The 23,394-nt window shown below is 46.4% G+C and overlaps 1 protein-coding gene across 6 annotated transcripts in view; it reads left to right on the forward strand.

Annotated features, from left to right (window-relative positions):
• Positions 1 to 16,960: 16,960 nt before the first annotated feature.
• PHACTR2 (phosphatase and actin regulator 2) overlaps positions 16,961 to 23,394 on the forward strand; it is a 216,083-nt gene continuing 209,649 nt past the window's right edge. For 2 of the 6 annotated variants that reach the window (XM_036415218.2, XM_036415226.2), the window contains exon 1: positions 16,963 to 17,244. In XM_036415218.2, coding sequence (XP_036271111.1) covers positions 17,037 to 17,244 — 208 coding nt within the window. In that variant the 5' untranslated portion in view covers positions 16,963 to 17,036. Of the gene's footprint in view, positions 17,245 to 23,394 lie in introns of all 6 variants that reach the window. The other 4 variants (XM_036415217.2, XM_045573299.1, XM_036415224.2 and 1 more) reach the window with 4 other exon arrangements.

Below are 23,394 nucleotides of genomic sequence, written 5' to 3' on the forward strand. Positions count from 1 at the left end.
TGCTGACGGATTTCAGTTGGTAAGTCACCCAAAGCTTTCATTCTACAACCCTGAACCAGAACTGGGACTTGACAGATGACTGATAATGTTACCCATTGTTCTCCTCTCACAGCCCCACTTGCTGGCCACTGAGCCAGCTGGCCACCAATTAGAAAACAAATAAGGTGAGTCTGTGGTTTTGTTTCCCTTAGCAACCCATCTCTTTGCTACAAGTTATACCTTAAAAAAACAAACAAAAATGAACTGTTCTCCCCCTCCACCTCGGCACATGTCTTCAGTTCATACTGTGGGCTAGTCCCTACATGGCAAATCATATATGGGTAAAACTCTCTTATTTCCTTTGGAATTTTTGCTGACAAAGGAAATGACACTAAGTAGCTGCTGCCACCGTCACCCCAGGTGTAAGGGCATTCACCTGCTTGGTGCAGTGTTAATGACTCCCCAGGACCACACCTGCACCTGAAGACCCCCAGTCTTCCCAGGTGGCGGATCTTCTGGGATAGAGGGGTCAGGGTAATCCACAGAACATGCACTACCAACGGCAAAAACCCCTGTGAGTGATAAAGGAGGTGATGAGTTTTGAAAATGAAACAGAGTGGGCTGGAGACCAGGATGCCAGGACAATGGCTTTATTGAAGAGAAGAGTACCACTGCCCGCTGTCTTCCGGAGAAAGAGAGCGAGGGCCGGGGTTCATGCAACTTTTAAGGGGAGGAAAGAGAGGGGATGGGGCTTAGGGCACTCAGCACACGCTGATTGGTGGTTTCATGTAAGGCCTAAGATTAGGGACCTAGGGAATTAGGAATGGGGGCTTAGGGTATTGGCAGGTGCTAACTGGTAATTCAGTGCTTAGGAATGTCCGGCTGCAGGTGAAGTTTACGTCATTCTCCATCCATCAGTTGAAGGAAGGGAGGATCTATCAAGTTTCATTATTTAGTCTTTGACCTTCGAATGACCTAGGACCTCAGTGGCACATTTCATCAAAACAGTGGACCTTTCAGTCACTGTGTCTTGACATCCCTTGAAACAGATGTTTGTGTAATAAGTGTAAACGGCATATTTCACAGCGATGATGAGGTTTTGAACTCTCAAAGGGACAGTAGACATGGCTAGGTGACTACTACAGGGAGAGGCCTGTCTTCTCATCAAATATTTGCCCATGTAAACCCCACATTTGAACAAACATATTTTTCAGTCAATAAATGATTTACGTGTCCATGTATTTTGGTTAATCAGTGCTAATCAGACCTGATCTGCTCAAATGCCACTTGGGTCATTTATCCTTTCACTTGAAGGCAATGAAATATTTTTACTCAGTAAGTACAACTTTATAAAATTACAACCAGGAAATCCTGGAAATAGATGAAAGCCCTTCCTTACTGCCCTGGAGGACACATCAGAATCCTAGAACACCACATGGGGAGCCATTGATACAGGATTTGGAATAAATAAGAAAGAGACTTATTTGGAAATAAAAATGGAGAAGAGAATCTGCTGCACATATACTTGTTAGATGACTAAAAGAATGAAAATCCATGACAAATTTTAAAACATGGTCACTTACAGAGCATGCCATAGATTGCACTGCATATTTTATCAGATAATGCAGCGGTTGCCAACCCTTCAGGCAGTGGTCCGCAGGCCACCGGTTGGTGCCGGCTGACTGATAATGCATTACAAACATACAGTTTTTGCACGTAAAGCTGCTGCTCAGTGAGCAACAGGCCCACACTGCACTGAGGCTTCCCCTCGGTGCTTAAAGGTTTTGATAAGAGGATCCAGATCCCTGAGAAAAGACAAATTCCCCAGGTGCACGTGGCTCTTTTTGGGGGGCCTTGGGCCTCATAGGGGAACTCTGCCAATGAGCCCTGATCCCATCCTGTGTGAAGTCACTGTGAGGCACTTTGTCTCAGTAGCAACAGGTGTTCCTCACTGTGAAGCCACCATGGTCGGCAGCCACATGCTGGGCAGTGGCAGGTAACGGTGCTTACCCTGGTTGCTGTTCCTGATCTAGGTCTCCCAGGCAGGGCACACTCTATATCTCCATGTGGGTCTTGGATGCCTGCCACCGCCAGCCTCAGCCAATCCCGGATTCCCCTCAAGCGGGCAGTGGGAGAAGTGAAACAGTTGCCTCACCAATGACGTCAACACAGTCACTCTCTGTAAATTCACAAGAACATCATTCAAATCAAACGGAGCACACTATGTCCTTTATATGGTAACTAGCCCGGTTTATGATAGAACAAGCAGATGACATGGGGGAAATAGCGCCCTCCCTTTCCTGGCCTGGGAAAGAGAAGGAGGATTAAGAAGGAGGCCGTGGGGCTCAGGGGAGGCAGGACCCACAGGCTGGCAGCCAGGCCTCCGGACCACCACACCAGCTCCTTCCCCTGCCACCGGGCTGTGCGATCCCTGGAGAGTCGCTCAGCATCGCTGGGCCTCGGTGTCTGCACCAATGGCATGTGAATGATAGTATTATATCTTCCCCTTAGAATTGCTGTGAAAATTAAATCATGCAAAGCACATATGAAGCCTCGTTGAAGTGAACTATGAAAGGAGGCTAAGGGACAGGCATCTTTGTCTGGGATCCCACTGAGGACCCCAGAGGAAGGTGCTGAGGCTGACTGGCAGACTTCAAGAGGTGAAGCTGTGTGGTCAGGTGAAGGGAGAGGCTGCCTTATAGCTTTCCCCGGTGACCTTGAAACTCAAGGGATACATTCGGAACCCAGAAGTCACTGAGAACCAAACTGGGAATCTGGCCCCAGTAGGTCCCTGTGGCAGGCCTCTGAGCCAAGTTATGGAGTTCGCAGCCATCCTCAGAGGTCTCCAGCTCACCAGAAAAAGCCGAGGCGGACCCAAGAGAGACCAGATCTCGAATTGTTGCAGCTTCAGGCTTCATCTGGGAACACCTACAGGAGCTTGTGGGTACCCCAGAACTGGGGCGGCAGGGGGGGTGGGGCACAATCACTGAGGCCTCGCTGCCTGCAGCCCCTTTCACCTCAGGGAGAAGCAAGACCTGGGGGAGCATCTGAGACTCGGAGTGGTTTTACCCAAAGGAGAACCTCAATATTTGCTGAAGAGGCTGTTTAATTTGCAGGATTTGTCTATACTTATCTGGCTGAACAATCAATGTTGGCCACCCCCCACCTGGCATGTGCACAGGGAGTGGGGAAGGGGGTGGGGGAGAGGAGAGATGGACAGTATGCTGAGCTGCGAAGGCGGGCAGCTTGGCTCCCTACAACACAGAGGGCCCTGTTCTCTGCACAGTGGTGGGTCCCGCCAGGCAATTTGAGGAGCCTGAGCTCCCAAATGTGCAACACATCTGCCTGCTCTTGCACTCCTTCCCAGTGTCCACGGAAAGACGAATGCTCCCTCAGGCCTGTGCATGGAGGCCCAGCTCAGGGGGAAGAGGTCTGTGTACCACTACAACCTCCTCCGGGGCCTCCGGGCTGAGGGGGTCAGCCTGCTCCTGGCTGTGTGGGTCTGAGCACAGAGGGAAGTTTCCATAGGCCTGGTTAGAAGGGGCCAGGTCCTTGGAGCAAGAGGAAGAAAAAAAAATTTTACAAGACCATGAAGCTTAAAAAAAAAAAAAAATTAACAAACTGGAGAAAAAAAGAGTGCCCACAATTGGAATCAGAAAGGAACTATTACAATACAGCACAAAGAAAAGCATGCAATGCGCGAGAATAGGGAGTGAAGAGAAGGAAGACAAGAGAGGCAAAGTGGGGGATCCAAAGGAGATGCAGACAAAGCAAGACCACAGATCCAGGGGACCATCCCAGAGGTGAAGGGGTGGAGACCAAGTTCCTTGAGGCATGCCTGCAAGCCCAGGTGGAGGGGGTGGGCCGTGGAGGAGGACACAGCGGGGAGAAGGGGAAGAGAGGTGATGTGAGCAGGAAATCTGGCTGAGAAGCCGGAGGCTGGGGAACCAGTGAGAGGGAGTGGGTGGATGACACAGAGGGGGAGTCCTCCCCCAGCTCTGTTCCAGCTGAGCGCATTTGTTCCCCTGAGGGCAGAGCCTGCACAGAAAGATGACCTCCTGCTGGGAAGTCTGTTCTTGGGGAGCAGCCTGCCCTTGCCTAGACCTTCTCGCTGCGCAGGAGAGCAGTGCCGCCGCCTCACACACAGCTTTGTTCTCCTTCACATTAACGGAGGAGTGAAGGCTCCCGTGCAAGGTGGGAGCTGCCTGCAGCACCCTGACTTCGGCTGCCGCTGGGCCCTCCCTCCCCCACAGAAATCCCACACGGATTAAAAAGTGTATTTCATGACCATGTTGGCATAAAGGCAACTGTGTTATTATTCTATACTAAAACGTTTTCTTTATCCCCTTTCCCCCCCATTCAGGCTTTAGGAGAAATGGAAACGTTTTTATGGGCCTCTACAAGAGCTGTGGGCCCCGGGCACTGTGCCTACTGCGTGGATAGATAAGTCAGCCCTGGAGACCTCAGAGACACAGGATAATAAGCACTAAAAATATACAAAGAGATTAGATGAAATATTTATAATAATATGAGCCAGGGTAAGTGCATTAGAATAGCAACAACTGAATGGGGTGATCATGAAAATTCCATGATTGCAAAGAGGTAGTTTTTTGGTGTGTTTTTTTTAAGGGACTATTTTGTGCTTACTATATGCTGAGCATTGTTCTAAGTGTTTGATGAATATATATATATATATATATATATATATATATATATATATGCATATACATGTAATTAGATATCTGCATAAGGCATCTTTATTATCCCATTCTGCAGACAGACAGGGACAAGAGGCAGAGAGGCTAAATAACGTACCTAAATAGACTGAGGCCCATGCTTTATTTTGTTTTTAATCCTCATCCAAGAATATGTTTTTTATTGATTTTTTTAGAGAGAGAGGAAGGGGGAGAGAGAGAATACATATAGAGGTTTATGAAGAAACAGCGCCAAGTTTCTTCATCTTTTAAGGGTCTGCATCTACCCTTCTAGAAGTGGGAGCAGAGCTAAGTAAAAGAAGCCAGACACCGAGTTCACATAGGATGTTCATTTATATAAACTTCCAAAAAATGCCAGCTCTTCCATAACGACAGGAAAAACAGACAGGTGGTTGCCTAGGGTTGTGGGCAAAAGTGGGGATGGACTACAAGTCAGAAGCAGGAGGAATCTTTTGGGTGAGAGAGGTTGTCAGTACCTTGATTGTGTCAGTTTCACCAGTGTTTCTTTCCATCTGTCAAAACGCATAAAGCTGTACATTTAAATAGACACAATGCATTGCATGTAAATTAAACTTCAAGGAAGTTGATTTTTTAAAAGGGGTGAGGAGTACTATTCAAAGGAAAATCCAGAGACTGGTTTAAAAAAATAAAATAAATGAAAAGTCATCCACACCACAAAAAAATACCCTGTTTCCCCGAAAATAAGACAGTGTCTTATATTAATTTTTGCTCCCAAAGATGCACTAGGTCTTATTTTTAGGGGATGTCTTATTTTTCCATGAAGAAGAATATGGTACACATTTATTGTTAAATGAAAATAAAGGAAATTTATTACCTGTATACGGTATGGTAGTATGGTAGTTGTCAACACAAACCAGACAAACTGTGAATTCTACAGTATCAAGAATATACTCATTTATTCAATGACAATCATGTCATCATCTTCTGGAACATCATCATAACAATCCAATTCCTGAATTTCCTGGTGAATTTCTTGTGACTCCATTTCTTTCAGAATCAGTGGACCAAATCTCTCATGTTTAGCCTAGGGGGGGCCTTATTTTTGGGGGTATGCCTTATATTTCACTCAGAAAGAAACCTGTAAGTAGGTCTTATTTTTGGAGGATGTCTTATTTTCGGGGAAACACGGTAGTCAAGGACTTTTTTTTGTCCTCAAACCAAATATATGGTGTTGCTAGTGGACTTTCTGCCTGAGGTTTAAAATTTTGCTTTTATTTTTGTTATCATCTTTGATAGATAAGAATGATATCCTGCCACAACATGTTCTTAAAACAAAACCAAATGAAAACCTTCGAAGGATGAAGGATCTAAAATAATCATTAATATCTATATCACATCAAGAGCCACCTTCACAGATAAGAGTAAAATTCTAGAGATTCTTTTTAAAATAAGGAGGAAGGGGGACTATAGTATTTATTACCACCAAATTTTCTGGAAATTTTGGCTACAAAATTAACATATCAAACCTAAGCAAGAGTTTATTATTAGCAAGGAAAAAATACCTCCCTCAGTCACTCCCTTTCCTCACTCAGTCACTCCCTTCCTTTTGTAGATGATATTATCATAGACTTAAAAAACCCAAGAGAGAATCAGCTGAACACTCTTAGAGCTAAAAAGAGTTCAATAAGGTACTAGGTTACAAAGACTTAAAAATCAATAGCTTTCCTGTATACACAACAACTGGCTGGCTTGAAAAGGAGGCTGGGGAGGGGGAAAGCCCATTAAACAAGAGCAGAAAAAAAAAAAAAAGTGAAGCAGAAACTAAAAGATAAACAACAAACTGGGGGAATACATTTTCTGCAAATATGAAAAGAAAAGAAAGAAAAAAAAAACCTGTACTCTTCTCCATCTATAACGTGCTTATACAAATCAATAAAGCTAAAATCCCCACAGAGAAAGGGCACCGACAACCACTTCACAAACAGGAAATACAAAAGGCCAATAAAGAGATCAAACAGGTGTTCAAAGTCACCACACTTTTAAAATGCTAATTATAACAACAGATGTTTACCGTTTTCTTTTTTGTCAATCTAGGAAATGTTGGTAACATTTCTATGGCCAGAGCTGGCAAAGCATGATGGGCACTCTTAAATACTGCAAGCCAGGGTATGAATTGATACAATCTTGTGAGCCATAATGTAAGGTGGATGCAATATTTTTGGAAAGCAATTTACTTTTCATTTTGTTCCTGAATTGTTTTACATTATAGTTTCTCATTTTACGTTATAGTTTCTCACTTTCTCATGAAGTCAAACGTATGGATTTTTTTCTTAGTAATTTTTCAAGTGACTTTCATTTCTAAAAATGCTTTTCTATCTATCCCATATTTTCTTCTAAATTTTTATGGATTGTGCATATTTCTTTAAAAAAATGTATTTTATTGATTTCTTACAGAGAGGAGGAGAGGGAGATAGAGAATTGGAAACATTGATGAGAGAGAAACATCGACCAGCTGCCTCCTGCACACCCCCAAGGGTACGTGCCTGCAACCAATGTACATGCCCTTGACCGGAATCGAACCGGGACCCCTTAGTCTGCAGACCGATGCTCTACTCACTGAGCCAAACCGGTTTTGGCTGCATATTTCTTTTTAAATTAAACTCTTCAGTCTGTCTTTATGTAGTGTGTCTATATTAGTGAAGGTGTCAAAGGAAGTAGTTTCCAAAAACTTTAGAAAAATATTCAAACACTGTTTATTGATTTATTTCCACTGGTTTGTTATGGTGTCTTTATGATAGACTAAGATTTATATATATTTGATTCTTTTTAGGGTTCCATATTCTTTCCATTGGCCTAGTCATTGGTAAAGTGATGTGTGGTGAGAACAGGGGCTCTGGAGCCATGTTGCCTCTGAGCTTTGGGACTTGGGACATCTTACCCTTTCTGTGCCTTTGTGCCTTACCTGTAAGTAGTGCCAATAGGTTTCTGTGAGGATTTGTTGTGCTATACATTTAAGCACCTCATGTGATATCTGCTATATTATACATGTTACATTAGTCTTAATTATTAATATGCCAGCACCACATCATTTTAATTATTAGAGCTCAGTCTTCTTTTTAAAACATTGAATAAAACAAGTCTTCCTCATTTCAATTCCTTTAGAAAAACAGCTAATGTTACCACTTTTTTTGAGCCAAAAATCTTGGAGTGGGCCTTAATTTGTTGCTCTTCCTTATCCCCTATCTCTAATCCCCCCCAAAAAAAAAAAATTCCAGAAAGATTTGTTTTTAATATATTTTTATTGATTTCAGAGAGGAAAAGGGAGGGAGGAAGAGATAGAAACATCAATGATGAGCGAGGCCTTCTGCATGACCCCTACTGGGGATCGAACCTGCCACGCAGGCATGTGTCCTGACCGGGAATCGAACCGTGACTTTCTGGTTCATAGGTTGACACTCAACGGAGCCCACCAGTCGGGCCAGAAAAATGTTTAAAATGTAATTCAGATCCTGTCCCTCTCCTGCTAAAAGTCTTTCATGGACTTTATTCCACTAGATTAGCAGAGCATCTGGCTGTCCCCTCACCTCTGTCACTTGTTTACACACACACACACACACACACACACACACACACACACCCTTGCTCACTACATCCTGTTTCCTTTAGTGCATCTGTGGCTCCTTCTTCCTGCAGTGTTCACACCTGCCATTCCTCAGCCTGTAATGTGCCCTCTGCTCTTGGTGCCTATAGTGCCTCATCTTTCAGATCTGGACAAAGGCCACGTCTTCAGAAAGGCCTTCTCGGACTGCACTAGTTAAAGGACCCCTCTCTCCAGTTGTTTTCTACCAGATCATGCTCTCCGGTTTCTGCAGAGTATGATGCCTATGAGAAATGTCCTTGTTTGAGTGCTTATTATTTTTCGGTTCCCCCCTGCTGCCCTCCCTGCTTTTCCTGGCAGTCCACCCCTTACCCCCTCGGCCACAGAACCAGCCTTCAGAATATATCCTGTGCTGGGATGCTATTCTGAGACAGAAGGTAGCAGAAAGGGAAAGTTACATTGTAGAAGTTTTCCAAAAGGTAATTTTTATCTACTCCTTTCCCTTCTGGGAGTTCAAGCTTAAAAACGAACAAGCCAGAAATTGGCAATCCTCAAGGACAACCCCCTAAACTGCTCCCGCCCACCCGCCTGCAGCTGAGGATGCATCCAGAAGGGAGAAGAGGTCATTCTATCTCCAGCCCAGAGGGCAGAGGTGGACCTTTGCTTCCTGAGAGTCACATAATAGCATGTGAACATTTTTTTTTATTGTTTAAAGCATTATGCATAGTAGTACATATAGCTCCTTCTTCCCCCCCATTGACCTTCCCCCAGCCTCCCCTACCCGATATCAAATCCTCTCCTGCCCCCCTCTCCCCATTTTCCCCACACCAGGGTCTTGTGTCCATTGGTTGTGTTTATATGCATGCATACAAGTCCTTCAATTAATCTCTTCCCCCCGCCCCCTCCCAAACACTCCCGGGGTAATTTGACAGTCTGTCCTATGCTTTTCTGCCTCTGTAACCATCTTTTTGTTCATCAGGTGAACATTTTATGTGTTTGTGTGTGACTGTACTCAGACCAGAGGCGTTTCTAAGCATAGAACAATCTACTCAAGTGGCTGCCTGCTGGCAGTCTTGGCCAGTGAAGGAAATGAGGCTGGATTGTCTCCAAAGGGAAAGCAATTTTGTGGAGCATTGTTGTTTTCTTCTTTTTTATTTTCTTCAGATATAACTTTCACACACTAAAATACTCTCTTTTTGACATATAATTCTATGGCTTTTGACAAATATCCTGTATAATCACCACCACAATCAAGATAGAATAGTTCCATTAGCCCAAAATGTCACTCCTTCTCTCTAGTCCCCAGCAGCCTCTGCTCTGCTTTCTGTTCCTAGAGTTTTGCTTTTCCCAGAATATCAATGAAGGGAGACAACACAGCAGGAAGTCCTTGGAGTCTTGCTTCTTGTACTTAGCCTGATGCTTTTGAGACTCTTCCATGCTGTGTGTGTCCGTCATTCACAGCTCTGCAGTGCTGAGTGGTACATTGTATGGAAGCACTTAATTTGGGTTGTTTGTAGTTTTTGAAGATTATGAGTAAAGCTGCTATGCTCTCAAATTTCTGGATAAACATATATATTTTATTTCCCTTTGATATGAATAGGGTTGCTGAGTCACGTTTCACTTGTTAAGAAACTGCCAAACTAGTTTCCCAGGTTGCTGTGCCATTTTGCATTCCCACCAACAATGGATTCCAGGGTTTTAAGGGTTGAATTGAGGAGGACTCAATCCCCAGGCATGTTGGGTACTTCCAACCCCTTGACATCTGTGTGACAGATGGGCTCCTAGCCCGCCTCCAACAGTGTGTGTCTGTGGATTCAGGACCTGGGAGAGGTGGCTTCCATGCTGATTGGGTATCCCAGACGCTACATGGAAATCAAGGTGAAGGACCCTATAGCTGACCTTATTCCCCTCTGTCTTCCTCAAGTCTTAAGTACTGAGGTTCCTGTCTGATAGGGGCTTAATCACAAGGAACAACAACAACCTGTAATTATTGGAATCGAGAGTCTAGGACTAGGGAGAAGTAATTAATTCTGGAAGATGTCTTTGGGGCAACCTTTGTAGGAGAAGCTGAGCTGGGTATGATTTATAGAAACAAATAGACTGCATCTCTCAAATGCCTTAGGGTATTGTACTGAGCTTCCAGTATATGCTAATCATTACACTCAACACTTTATATACATTATTTTTAAATCCTTAAAACAACCTAACAAAATCAGTATATGCCTCATTTAGGTATCAAATTTAGGTATCAAAACTGAAGTAGCCAAAACCAGTTTGGCTCAGTGGATAGAGCATCAGCCTGCAGACTGAAGGGTCCTAGGTTCGATTCTTTTCAAGGGCATATACCTTGGTTGTGGGCACATCCCCAGTGGGGAAGAGGGGGTGCAAGAGGCAGATGATCGATGATTCTCTCTCATCGATGTTTCTAATTCTCTATCTCTCTCTCTTCTTCTCTGTAAAAAAATCAATAAAATATATTTTTAAAAAATAAAACTGAAGCAAAAGATCGTGACTTTGATCTTGTTACCTCTCTGCTTCATCCTTTGACAACTTTTTCTGTTTCATATCTCAGCATGTATCCAAGACTCCAGACCCACCTCCCTACTTCTCTCTGTTGTTTCCTGCCCTGCCCCCCTGCCTGGGAGGTTTTCCCTGCCCTTCCTCTTTTTCAACCCTACTCACTTTTTAAAACTGTTTTTATTGATTTCAGAGAGAGGAAGGGAGAAGGGGAGAGAGATCGAAACATCAATGATGAGAGAGAATCATTGCTTGGAGCCTCCTGCATCCCTCCTACTGGGAATTGAGCCTGAAACTCAGGCATGTGCCCTGACCAAGAATCTAACCATGACCTCCTGGTTCATGGGTATGTGTCAACCACTGAGCCACATCAGCTATGCCATTCCTACTCATTTTTTAAAATATATTTTATTGATTTTTTAGAGAGGAAGAGAGAGGGATAGAGAGTTAGAAACATTGATGAAAGAGAATCATCAATCAGCTGCTTCTTGCACATTCCCTACTGGGGATGTGCCCGCAACCTAGGTACATGCCCTTGACCAGAATCGAACCCGGGACTTTTCAGTCCTCAGGCTGACGCTCTATCCACTGAGCCAAACCAGTTTTGGCCCTACTCATTTTAAAAATGAATACAAATAAAAGCATTCATAAAACTATCAAATCTCAGAGCAGAAGAAACCTTAGAGGTCATCAAAATTAGTTTTCTATTTCTTGGTGTGTGTTTTTTCTTTTCTTCTTCTTTTTTTTTAATGTGACCTTAAATGATGGCCTACTTTTACTATATTGTGGTCCTTTAGTTTCATTTCCTTTGTTACCAAGCTGTTTATTGCCTGAATCCCTTGCCTTTCTGTTACTTCATTTTGATTTGTATATCACCCACTGATCTCTGCCACTTCTTTTCAAATATTACTTTGACTCCCCTTCTCTTACTCATGGTGATTTTACCCACCTGTATTAAGGAAACAGTATTGCCCATGAAAGACCCTCATTTCTAATGCCTTCATTTTGGATTCATGTTTCCTAAAAAAATAAAAAATAAAAATAAAAATTTATACTGTATTTATGTGTGTGTGTGTGTGTCTTACAATTCCCAGTCAATACTCTGGTTTCTCTTCAGATCCCATAAATCTTTCGCCTTTTACAATTCCCAGTCAAGGCACATGCCCAGGTTGTGGGCTTGAACCCCATTGGAGAAAGAGGAGGAGGGTACATGCAGGAGGCAGCCTATCAACAATTCTCTCTCATCATTGATGTTTCTATCTCCCTCTCCCTTCTTCGCTGAAATCAATAAAAATATATTTTTAAAAATTCCTCTTTCTGTAAGTTAGACTGTAATATACCAGGAGCCCTCCATTGCTCATGGCTTTAGGAGAGGCCCACCTGGCCTGGTGCGGGAAGAGAAGACACTGGCTGCAGAGCAGACAGATTCCACACCGCATCCAGGTGTTCCTGCTAAAAGTAGGGAGTTCCCAGCACCAAGGGGCAGATCACACTGCATTTGCATTTATGAAAGGAATGATTAAATGAAATGAATGAATACATGTTCCTTTAATTTTGTATCGTCTCACATAAATCATAATTTCAAAGGAAATGGTAAAACTATGAAAGTCTTCCTGGTGTGTTAAGTCACTGTTGCAACACCATATAATTAGAAGTAACTCCTTTTTCATCTTCAGTTTTTATTGCCAATCTTTCAGAAATAATATTTAATGAAAATAGCTGAATAAGAAGCAAACTAATAATATCTACAAACATTTTGTTTTGAAAAACTGAAATAAATGCCTTTCTTTTTTGCTAGTCCATCAAATAGCTTACATTTGTTAAGTGCTGGACAAAATATTGTCCTTTGGGTTCAGGGACATTGCTAAGGAAATAGAAATCTTATGGCAGGAGTGAGACAGGATACACAAAACCAGAAATAAACCAAACCCACAAATAAATTTGATGGCTAATCATTTTAGGATTGTATAAGCGAGATGGTATTTGAAAAGTGAATCCTAATCCACTTCTTGTTTACCTTTTCAGGCTCAAATTGACACTCCCCTCCTGGGCTCCTGTTCTCCAACCTCACATTATAGGGTAGTGTCCTGAGAAGTCCCACTTTCTCAAGCCTCTGCACCTTCCCTCAGCCTGGGGGGCCTTCGCATCTCAGATGCACTTCCTCCCGGAAGCCTTCCCTGATGCTCTGCCTCAGGCCAGTGAGGTGCCTGCTCCTCTGGTTTCCATAGTGACTTCCATGTAATGTGGGTTTTGCCACTTGCCATGAATTGCCAGGTAAATATTTGTGAAGGTCTGTCTCCCCAAAGAGACTTCTTTCATCAATTCATTCATTCAACACGCAGCCTGCTGGGAGAACAAAGGCCAGTCTGGCACTTCCTGCCCTGAAGCAGTTCACAGGGAGTAGGACAGGTTAACATCCAACAATTACATTCTGGTGTGAAAAGTGGCCACATAGAGATGCACACGGGCCATTTGGCACTGATGGGGGTGTGATGGGGTAAGGGGGCTTGCCTGGCTTTCAGGCTGGAAGGATAGTGATGGCTGATCAGTTAGGAATGAAAGGTGAGGAAGGATGGTGCAGGCAGAAGGAATGGGGATGCAGAGGTACCACGAGAAGAGGAACAGGAAACTGCAAATACGCCTGCATGCCAGACAGCAGAGTGTGCTTAACACCAGCAAGGCACAGTGTGGGGCAGGGTAGAGGCGTCCTGATAGACCATACTGCAGAGTACACCCTTGAGTATGTGTCGTGGATACTTGTTTTGAAGGGAAGTAAGCAGAGCACAAGCAAAATCTCGTGAGAATTTTGGAAGGATTCTAAGAATGAGACGGGGGCATAATAAAAGGAAGTGAGCCTAGTTCCCTCTCTTTAGGAGGAAATAGAAGATGAAGGCTGAGGCTGAAGACAAGGTAGGGGAGAAAACAGATTCTGCAGAAATTCATTTCAGCTGGAGAAGGGACGGAACAGGTTCATGGAGAAGGAGGAAGGCTGACTGACCGCCTATGACAAGGAAACCTCACCAAGCTGGACACTGGGACCTCGAGATCAGGAGAGACGCCTGGGCTGGAGGGAGAGATGTGGGAGGCATCTGCACATGGTCCACGGCTAAAGATGAGATTTCCTAGGGGAAAATACGTCAAGTGTGTAGAGAAGAGGCTGATGCTGGACCCCTGGGGAATATTTGGAAGGAACAGATGGAAATCAGAGATCCTGAGATGGGAGTAACAAGGAACAAAGAAGATAAGGAACAAACACCCAGGGAGATGAGTATCCCAGAAACCAGGGAAGCAGAGTCCAGAAAAGGTCAGGCGGTCAAGGGTGTCCCCAGTCCATTTGACAACTGGTGCTCAAAAGTGTGATCTTGGCCAAAGCAGCTTTAGGCGGCAGTGGGGGCAGAAGTCACAATGCAGATCGTAAGGGAATGAATGGAGAAGGGACTAGCATGTGGATGCTACTCTCTCTAGAGTCTAGAGCTTGACTGGGAAGGGAAATGAATGGAGAGATAGAGGGTTGAGGGGTCCTTGAGGGTGTGGAGTACCTCCTACAGTGCCTGGTCCAGTGCCCTATCTGGTTTGGCTCAGTGGATAGAGCATCGGCCTGGGGACTGAAGGGTCCCAGGTTTGATTCCGGTCAAGGGCATATACCAGCGTTGTGGGCTCGGTCCCAGTGGGGGGCATACAGGAGGGGGGTGTGTGTGCAGGAGGCAGCTGATCAATGACTCTTTCTCATCATTGATGTCTCTCTCTCTCTCTCTCTCTCTCTCTCTCTCTCTCTCTCTCTCTTTCTCTCTCTCTCTCTTCCCCATCTTCCTCTCTGAAGTCAGTAAAATAAAAGAGAGAGAGAGATGGCAGAATAAACAAGAGAGAAGCAGGGGGCCTGGAGGAGGATGGGAGCACTCACACTGTGAGACCCATGTGCAGGGAGCAGGAATGCATGCTACAGAGTATGTCCAGGATGAATAGTTCGCAGACACTGGTGATCCATGAGGTCTGAAAGGTCGACGACCACTGCTCCAGAGAAAAGATGACCTGGGTGGGTAACTGCTGAGGGAGGGGCAGTGAGGAGTACAAACAGCATCACTGAGCAATTTACAGGAGAGCCGGCGATACACTGTCATCTAACTGGTTATCCAGGGAAAGTGGGAAATCAAACTGTGCTTTCAGCTCTGTCAGTGACCTGTCTGCCAAAACAATGCGTGTGGATGCTGAGCCGCACAGACATCTTTTCTCTGAAACAACACAAGATACCAAGAAAGTGACGTACCATTTGGAGTAAATTTTAAAAGGTGAGAAAGCAGAAAACATTGCCTGGCAGGACCAGGCAGGCACGGCTGACTTTGTGGGAACGGACCTGTATGTGGACAGTTAGCACGCAAAGCCAGGATAATCATACCCTCCCCACAGAGCTGCTGTGAGAGTTAAGGTGGAAGTCCTTTTAAATGACCAAGGGTGAGCTGCTGTTATGACCTAGTTGCTACAAAAGGCGTCATGGGTATTAATGAACCTCTCTCTCTAGCTTGCACTGCATTTAAAAATTTTTATTTTTATTTTTGAAACTATTACATATGTCCCCCTTTATCTGCCTTTGATCCCCTCCAGCCTGCACCCCCTGCCAGCACACCCCCCCCCCCCCACCTCAGGCCTTCAGCACCCTATTGTCTGTGCCCATGGGTTATGCATATAAGTATACAAGGTCTTTGGTTGGTTACCTCCCACCCACTCACCCTCCCCCACATTCCCTCCCAGATTCCCAAGTCTGTTCCATGCTTCCACGTCCCTGGATCCATCAGTTTATTTTGTTAATGAGATTCCACAAGTGCGTGCGATCATGTGATACTTGTCTTTGACTCATTTCACCTGGAGATAACACTGTCTCAAAGGGTAAGATATTCTTCTTTTTTACTGCTGCATAGCATCCCATGGAACAAATGGAACACAGCTTTTTAATCCGCTGTCTACTGATCCACACCCTTATTTTTGTCCTCTTTTTTCTTACATCCTCTGCTTGGGTTGCTTTTGTTATTAAAATATGTAATATGTACAAAGTCTGTGAAGTAGCACCTGGAATATGGGCATGTGTGTGTCAATAAAGTTTCATGGCTAACCCTCCCCCGCCTTCGCGGGTCCCCCCCCCCCCCCCCCCACACACACACCCTCATCTCTTCCTGCTGCCCATCTATGACCTACAATGAATGGTGGCTGCTGAGCCTGATTCACAGCCTTTTGATTCTAGGCAAGTCCTGACTTGGGGGCCTAATCAGGAAACTGATAAAGGTTAGGTTGTGAAATTACCGGCTGGAACAGCAAAAGCCCCACTGCCCATTTTGCAAAACACGGCATGTGGTCAACGAAGATGTTTCCAACCGGAGACCTGTCCTTCCGCCAGAAAGCACTGACCCACCGGGGCATCAAATCTGTGTTATTCATTCGGTTCTCGGAACACTTGTCTTTTAAACACGACCTTTGAGTTTACCCAGCAGACAGAAACCCAGGGATACGGGTGCAACAGTGAGCGGGAGAGAAGGAAGGAGTTTCCAGGCAATGGAAGGTCATGGGGCTTGACTTAAGGGACTCCAGGACCTGCCACTCTCCCGCCGGCGCCCTGCAGGGTCTCACCTGGAAACCCGGTATGGCCATTTCCACTCCACTACTCGGTGGCTCCAGTGTGTGTACATGGCATCTCCCCTCCTCCCCCCTGGTATTTTAAAAAATATATATTTTATTGATTTTTTTTCTTTTTACAGAGAGAGAGAGGGTTAGAGAGTTAGAAAGATTGATGAGAGAGCGTCATCGACCAACTGCCTCTTGCACACCCCCTACTGGGGGATGTGCCCACAACCAAGGTACATGCCCTTGACCAGAATCGAACCTGGGACCTTTCAGTCCACAGGCTGACGCTCTATCCACTGAGCCAAACTGGTCTTGGCTGGACATGGTACTGTTAACCCTGACCTTGCATCCCAGCTCCTGACTGCCCGCAGAGGGCAGAGCCCGGCCCCTGGGGGAGGAGCAGCCCGGCAGGTTCGCAGGCTCCGAGGGCGGGCGGCCGGCTCCGAGCCCTGCGGCTGGCGCCCGGGAGCCAGAGCCGGCTGTAGGCGGCTCCTTCCTGTGCAAACTTTTCTCTCCTCTCCCCGCGCCCGCCCTCCGCCCGCTCCCCGCGCCCGGCGTCCAGCCTCCCGGGCCTTCGCCCTGCTGGGGGGGCGCGGCCGGCAGCGCAGCCCCGGCGCCAGGCGCACCCCGCGCCCCGGGCCGGCCGCCGGGGAGCGATGGCCGCAGTGGGCCCGGGCCCCGCGGAGCCCCCGGGGAAGCCGGTCGGGCAGGTGGCGGCCAGAGCCTCTGAGTCCGAGGCGCCCGCCGCTCCGCGGGCCCTGCGCAGGCTGCCGGGGGACCCGAGCCCCCGCGGGCGATCCCAGAGCGACCTGTCGTCCTGCTCCAGCAGGGGCCGCCCCCTCCGGGTGCACATCTCCGGCTCAGGTAGGGCGCGGGGCGCGGGGGGCGCGGGCAGGGGGCGGCGATGGCTGGACTGCAGCCGGGGTGTCCGCGGGCTCCGGTCTCCGAGACTGGTGGCGGCGGGAGGGGAGGGAGGGGCTGGGAGGTAGGATCAGGGCGAAGCTGAACGCTCCCGCTCCCCTCCTAGGCTGCCTGCGGCTCGGTGTCCTGCTTCCGAGATGCCAGAGCCGGGCAGGGGCAGGGGCAGGGGCAGGGGCAGCGGGCAGCGGGCCGGGTGGGCGCGCGTCTCCTGGGGCCGCGGCCGCCGGGCTGGGGAGCGCTCCTGCGGCCGCTCTGGCCCGCAGGCTGGGCTACCAGGAAGAGGAACCTTCTCTTGGTCTGGAGCGCGACTTTGTCCCTCGGAAGGGTGCGGTCCTGTCACTTGTGGGGCTGGGCCGGTGCTGGTCTTGGAAATCTTCCTGATTGCTCTGCTTCTGAAATCCAGTGTTCTTGGGGGTGGTGGGGTGCGGGTTGCTGCTGGCCAGAGGATTCCCGGTGCAAGCCCGAGCGGGTGATGCCGAGAGGGTTCGGACCGCTGTGTGCTCCTCTGGTCCTGCACTGCCCTAGCCCGGCCTCGGACCCAGGGCTCCACTCGGGGCGGCGGGTCCTGGGGGCCGCCCTGCGCCCCGGACAGGCGAGACCCGGCGCTCCGCCAGAGGCCAGGGCCTGTGCAACATGGGGCGCATCGCATAGCCTTGTCTCTCACATCTCGGTGTTCAAATCAGAACTACCTACCAAACGGGGAGGTTACGAGGTTTTAAAAAATCAGTTTCAAATGCTTTGGAACCATGCATGATCCTAAGAACTGCAGAACTTTTAAAAAGTGCATCAGATTGGTTAAGTTTCCACGTGTTTGTTTTGTTTTTTCTTTCTAATTTTCAATTGAGGAACTGGAAGTTGGAAATAAAATGAACATCAAGAACACCCCTAGCAGCCATAGGCCCTCACAGTGGTGCGCAGGTGAACACTATCCCCCACACTGATCCCTTTCTGCCCCGGTTCAGCCCCACTTCTACCTCCGAGTTTCCTGGCCAAAAAAAGGCACGTTTCGGGCCAGCTAGCTGTTTTCCACCAAAGACCTCAGTTTTCTTATTCTTGTAACATTGTTTTTGCCGCACAGTGTGTATACTTAGAAAACATTGATGGCGTTATTGATCTGACTTTGCAGATCAAACTGGATAGAGCTGGTTAAGATGGTTCCGTACTGGGAATGGGAGATGGGGCGTGGGATTTGTGTAAAGACTTCTCTGGCGTCCTAGCTGGTTTGGCTCAGGGGACAGAGCATTGGCCTGTGGACTGGAGGGTCCCAGATTAGATTCCAGTCAACGGCACATGCCCAGGGTTGTGGGCTCCATCCTCAGTAGGGGGCGTGCAGGAGGCAGCCAATCAATGATTTTCTCTCATCATTGATGTTTCTGTCTCTTTCACTCTTCCTTGCCCTCTGGCAAATCCATACTGTGGAAAGCATTGAATGGACATTATTTTATCTCCTGCCTTTTATGTCTTGGCCAAACTGAATTTAGCCTGTGGATAATCTCTATTGGTTTTTACAAAAATGAACTGTTCAGATGGCTCTAAAAAGACAACTGAAAATTAGTCCAGTGGTAGATAAATAAGCATGGCTTGTATCACCATTTTTCATTTGGCACGTGTGACAGAAAAAGGGCAGGAAAACCCTTTCAAACATGTGTGTGCAAAGTGCACATTGTGTGAGCTTTAGGTTTCATTTTATAATGTTATTTTGTTTTGGAGAACTCTGTGTCTTCTGTATGTTCTTAAAGGACATTGGAAGTGACAACTGTCCACGGAGTTGTCCTGATGCCCCCGGATGCTGGCCCACGTGTAAAAGGTGAACTTCTCCCAGTGACCGTGTTTCCTTTTCATAATGGAGCCTTGGGGTTCTGCAAGGGCAGGCTAACTGTGACCAGGAACGCCTGCATTTCTAGACTCAGAAAAAAAAGTGGTCTGGTCCCTCGTGGACATGCACAGAGTGTTTTCCCGGAGTACTGAATCCTCTGCCCGCATGTGAGCTTCAGCCAGATGACTGGGCTGGGTAACGGGATCATCATATAGGCCCCGCAGGGAGGCTGTGCCACCTTGTGCAGACATCCCTTGGCCTGGGGGGAGGCAGCCTACATTCCAGGCCCTCCGCAGAAGCCGTGGACACATGGGTAGTGCCCACAGTTGGTTATATGTAGCCTCACCCACGGAATGGCCCAGGACCAGCAGCACCCGCTTCATCTCAGAATCTCAGGCCCCACCCCAGACCTACTTAACCCCAACCTGCATTTCACAAGGTCCCTGGCTTGTGTTTAGATACATCCTTATTTGAGAAGCATGACTCTCTGACACTTGTTTTCAAAGTTGGTTTCACATAGGAGTCACATGGGGAATAAAAACAAACAAACAAACAAACAAACAAAAAAACACAACCAAACAGAGTATGGCCAGGGCCCACCCCTAGGGATTCTGACTTAATTAGCATCAGGTGCAGCCTGGTAGTAGGTGATTCTAATGTGTAATAAAGCTTGAGAACCACTGTCGTGTGGCGTGTATATGTCAATATGTCCTGTGATGCTGTGGTCAAGGTTGGCCTGGGCCCCGTGTAAGGTTGATGGGTTTGGTGTAGGACCTTCTCACATCCGTATTGATACTTTCTCCTACTACTGCCACCTCCCAAGCAGCTTTTCTAACTCCCTTTCTCGATTCCAGTTTCTTATCAACAAGTTTCTTCTAAGGGTTAATTTCTAATAATGAGTCAACTACCTGGTGTGAGTCCTTGGGAGAGTGTGGGGTGGGTGAGGGAAGGGGACAGCACATTTTGCAGTGATGTGTGTCTGGGAGGGAGGAGAGAAGGGGAAGGAAGAGAAAGCTGAAGGTGTTCTCGAAGGGCTGGTCAAGAAGAACCTCATTCCCAAACAACCGTGCCCTCCCTGCAACCCCATCTGTCCCCCCACCTTCCATCCAGCCTCCTCTCCACCCCTCTCCCATGAAAAAATAACTAAAAACTTGAAACCTGACCTCGAAAAATTTGCCAACTATGGCAATAAGAATTATTCTGATAGGATATATATCTCTAAAGACCTGCTCTGTGCCTGCACTGTGTTGATGCCGTGGAGATATTACAAGAGCATCCACTTTCCCCGTCAGTGCTTTATACTTAGATTTTTGTCAAGAAAAGCACCTCCAACCTCATGGCTCTTATTTAACTTGTGATGGGAGCAGTTATTTTTTTTCACTTGACAAAAATGCTTGTGAGTTGTCAGCATAACATATATGTTGTTTTGTATTTTAAATATGTTTTCATTGATTTCAGAGAGAGGAAGGGAGAGGGAGAGAGATAGGAACATCAGTGATGAGAATCATTAATTGGCTGCCTCCTGCACACCTCCTACTGATCAAGCCCACAACCTGGGCATGTGCCCTGGCCTGGGAATCCAACCATGACCTCCTGGTCCGTGGGTTGATGCTCATCCACTGAGCCACACTGGCCAGGCATGCTTTTATGGATTTTGTAAAATCCACTCAAAAAGTGCCAAGAACCAAATATTTTCATAAAGTGCATTTTAAAAAATGTGATTTAAATACATAAGCCCTTTCATTGAGCTTGTAAACACTGAGATTTTTTTTTTCTTTATAAAAACACAGATTAGCTGAAACCGGTTTGGCTCAGTGGGTAGAGCATCGGCCTGTGGACTCAAGGGTCCCAAGTTCGATTCCGGTCAAGGGCATGTACCTTGGTTTCGGGCATATCCTCAGAGGTGGGTGTGCAGGAGGCAGCTGATAGATGTATCTCTCTCATCGATGTTTCTAACTCTCTACCCCTCCCTCTTCCTCTCTGTAAAAATCAATAAAATATATATTTTTAAAAACACACAGATTGATTTTACTTTATGGTTTTTGAACTCACAGATCTGGAACTCAACAAAAGTTCTGGATTTTAAAAACCTAGTATTTCTTTGTAAATCTAGTGGCATTTTATCATTAAAAAAAATAAAATCCTGAAATAAGCTTTTGGTGGTATATAGGCAGGTGTTTTATTAATTTTCAGATCAATCTTTTTTCATGTTAAAGACTTAAATATACTTCGTAGATCCTGATGTGCTCTTCTGATAAGCCCAAGGCTTAGTGAGTAAAGAACCTTAGGATACACCCCAGGGCAATTTCTGCTGTAAGCTTTCAGCAAGTACTGACTATGACCTACTGTGTGCCAGGCACCGAGCTGGACTTGTCAGGCCATAGCGAGGCACAAGAGAAGTGTTATCTTCAAGTGATGACTCTTAGTCTTGCATGTTAGGATGCACAGAGCAGAGAACTATTGGGCCACTGAAAAAAAGGGGGGAGGGATGAATGAATGGAAAACTTTATGAGCTTGATGTATAGATATTTGGTACCCTGACCCATCTCTCCAGCATCCCTTTGCCCTGGTATTCCATGGTATGTAAGGTGTTTAGGTAACTGCAAAGCCAGTGCTGCTGCCTACAGCTAGTGGTCATCTATCCCACTGAGGGGAGTCCTTGCTTGTCCACACCTTGCTGGTGCTCCCAGAGTGCCTCTCTCCAACCTCCAACTTTATTACTCTTGGAGTCTGTGCTTGCATGCTCAGCTCATTGTTCCGAAAGCATAATGCTGGGCCTGGGAGGCTGGGTCCCCAGGGCCCTCAGTCACAGCTGGGCTGGAGCTCCCCTAGGTCAGGAACAATGGATGCCTGCTCACTTTCCATTTGCACAACTCAGAGTGGTTTTTGCCGAACAAAGACCATCTGGCTCTAAGTTTACTTTCTGTCTGTTTCTATTCACAGAGACCAAAGCCTCCCTCCTGGGAGTCATGGGCTGAGCACACAGGGGGGCTCAAGTGGAGCCTGTGCCCAGCCCTGGTGAAGCAGTGCCCCCTGGTGTGGACATGCACAGCCTCCCTGTGCCCCTCCCCCAAAGAGGGACCCTTTCTCTTTGCCCAAAGGCCATGGACTTCTAGCTGGCCAGGAGCTGACCGTGGGTCAGGCTTCATCCCAGAAGGTGTATCTATTATCTAATTCTCACAAAGACCTCTATAGGAGCTGATGGTGGTCCTGTGCCTGAGGTTGGCACATTTTAAAATTCATCTTCACCTGGACCTGTAGCCAAGGCTGAACACACTCTGCCTTGCGGTGTCTAATCTGAACAGACTATCCTCACAGGTGCTTCCTCATCCATCGATTTACAGACACCACCTCATGGCTCCTGTCCCATCCTTACCTTTGCTTCCTCTTGGTTCTTTTCCCTACGTTTAGGGGGAAATTTTCTTTGTATTCCTTAGTTCAAATTTCCTAGAAAAGATCTACTATTTGAAACCACCTTTTCATAGCAGGTCAAAGGTCACAGTGAAGCCTATGTGTCTGTCCTTCATCTGATGACACCTACCCAAACTCAAACCAGCTGTGGCCCGAAAGGTAAAATCATCGCACAATACCAATAATATGGCCACTTAGAAAGGACTGAGTCAGGAAAGTTTCCATCCATTCATTCATTCAACTGGTCTTGAGTGTGCCGGTCATTGTTCTAAGCACTGAGTATACAGAGGTAACAGGATATGATTCTGCAATTTTGGGGGCAGAAAAGGTGTGGCAGGACAGATACAGCAGCATGTCTAGTGACCAAAGCCATTGTTGTTTGCCATGATGATGCTAGAAAAATGACTAATGATGATGATAGTGATTACTCTTGTTCCTATTTTCAGAGGATGCACGATTTGCTAATTATATCTGAACTGGATATAATTAAACACTCCAGTTTGCATCTGAGACTGATAGCAAAGCTGTGGGATTTATTTTGAGCTCCAGCTATTGCAGGGGTTACTCTAGGCAAGAGAGTATATCTTGACTTTTTAATTCATATATTCAATCAACAAACAGAGAATGAGGTAAACAGAGGCTGCAAACACATCCCTAAGGAACTCACAATCTAGTCAGGGGAAGACAGGTAAATAAATAAACTCACAATCTAGTCAGGGGAAGACAGGTAAATTACTTTTTACAAAAAAATATATTTTATTGATTTTTCACAAAGAGGAGAAGAGAGGGATAGAGAGTTAGAAACATCGATGAGAGAGAATCATCAACCAGCTGCCTCTTGCACACCCCCTATTGGGGATGTGCAC

Source organism: Pipistrellus kuhlii, unplaced genomic scaffold, assembly GCF_014108245.1.
Source record: "Pipistrellus kuhlii isolate mPipKuh1 unplaced genomic scaffold, mPipKuh1.p scaffold_m20_p_5, whole genome shotgun sequence".
In the NCBI taxonomy this organism is placed as follows: domain Eukaryota; kingdom Metazoa; phylum Chordata; class Mammalia; order Chiroptera; family Vespertilionidae; genus Pipistrellus; species Pipistrellus kuhlii.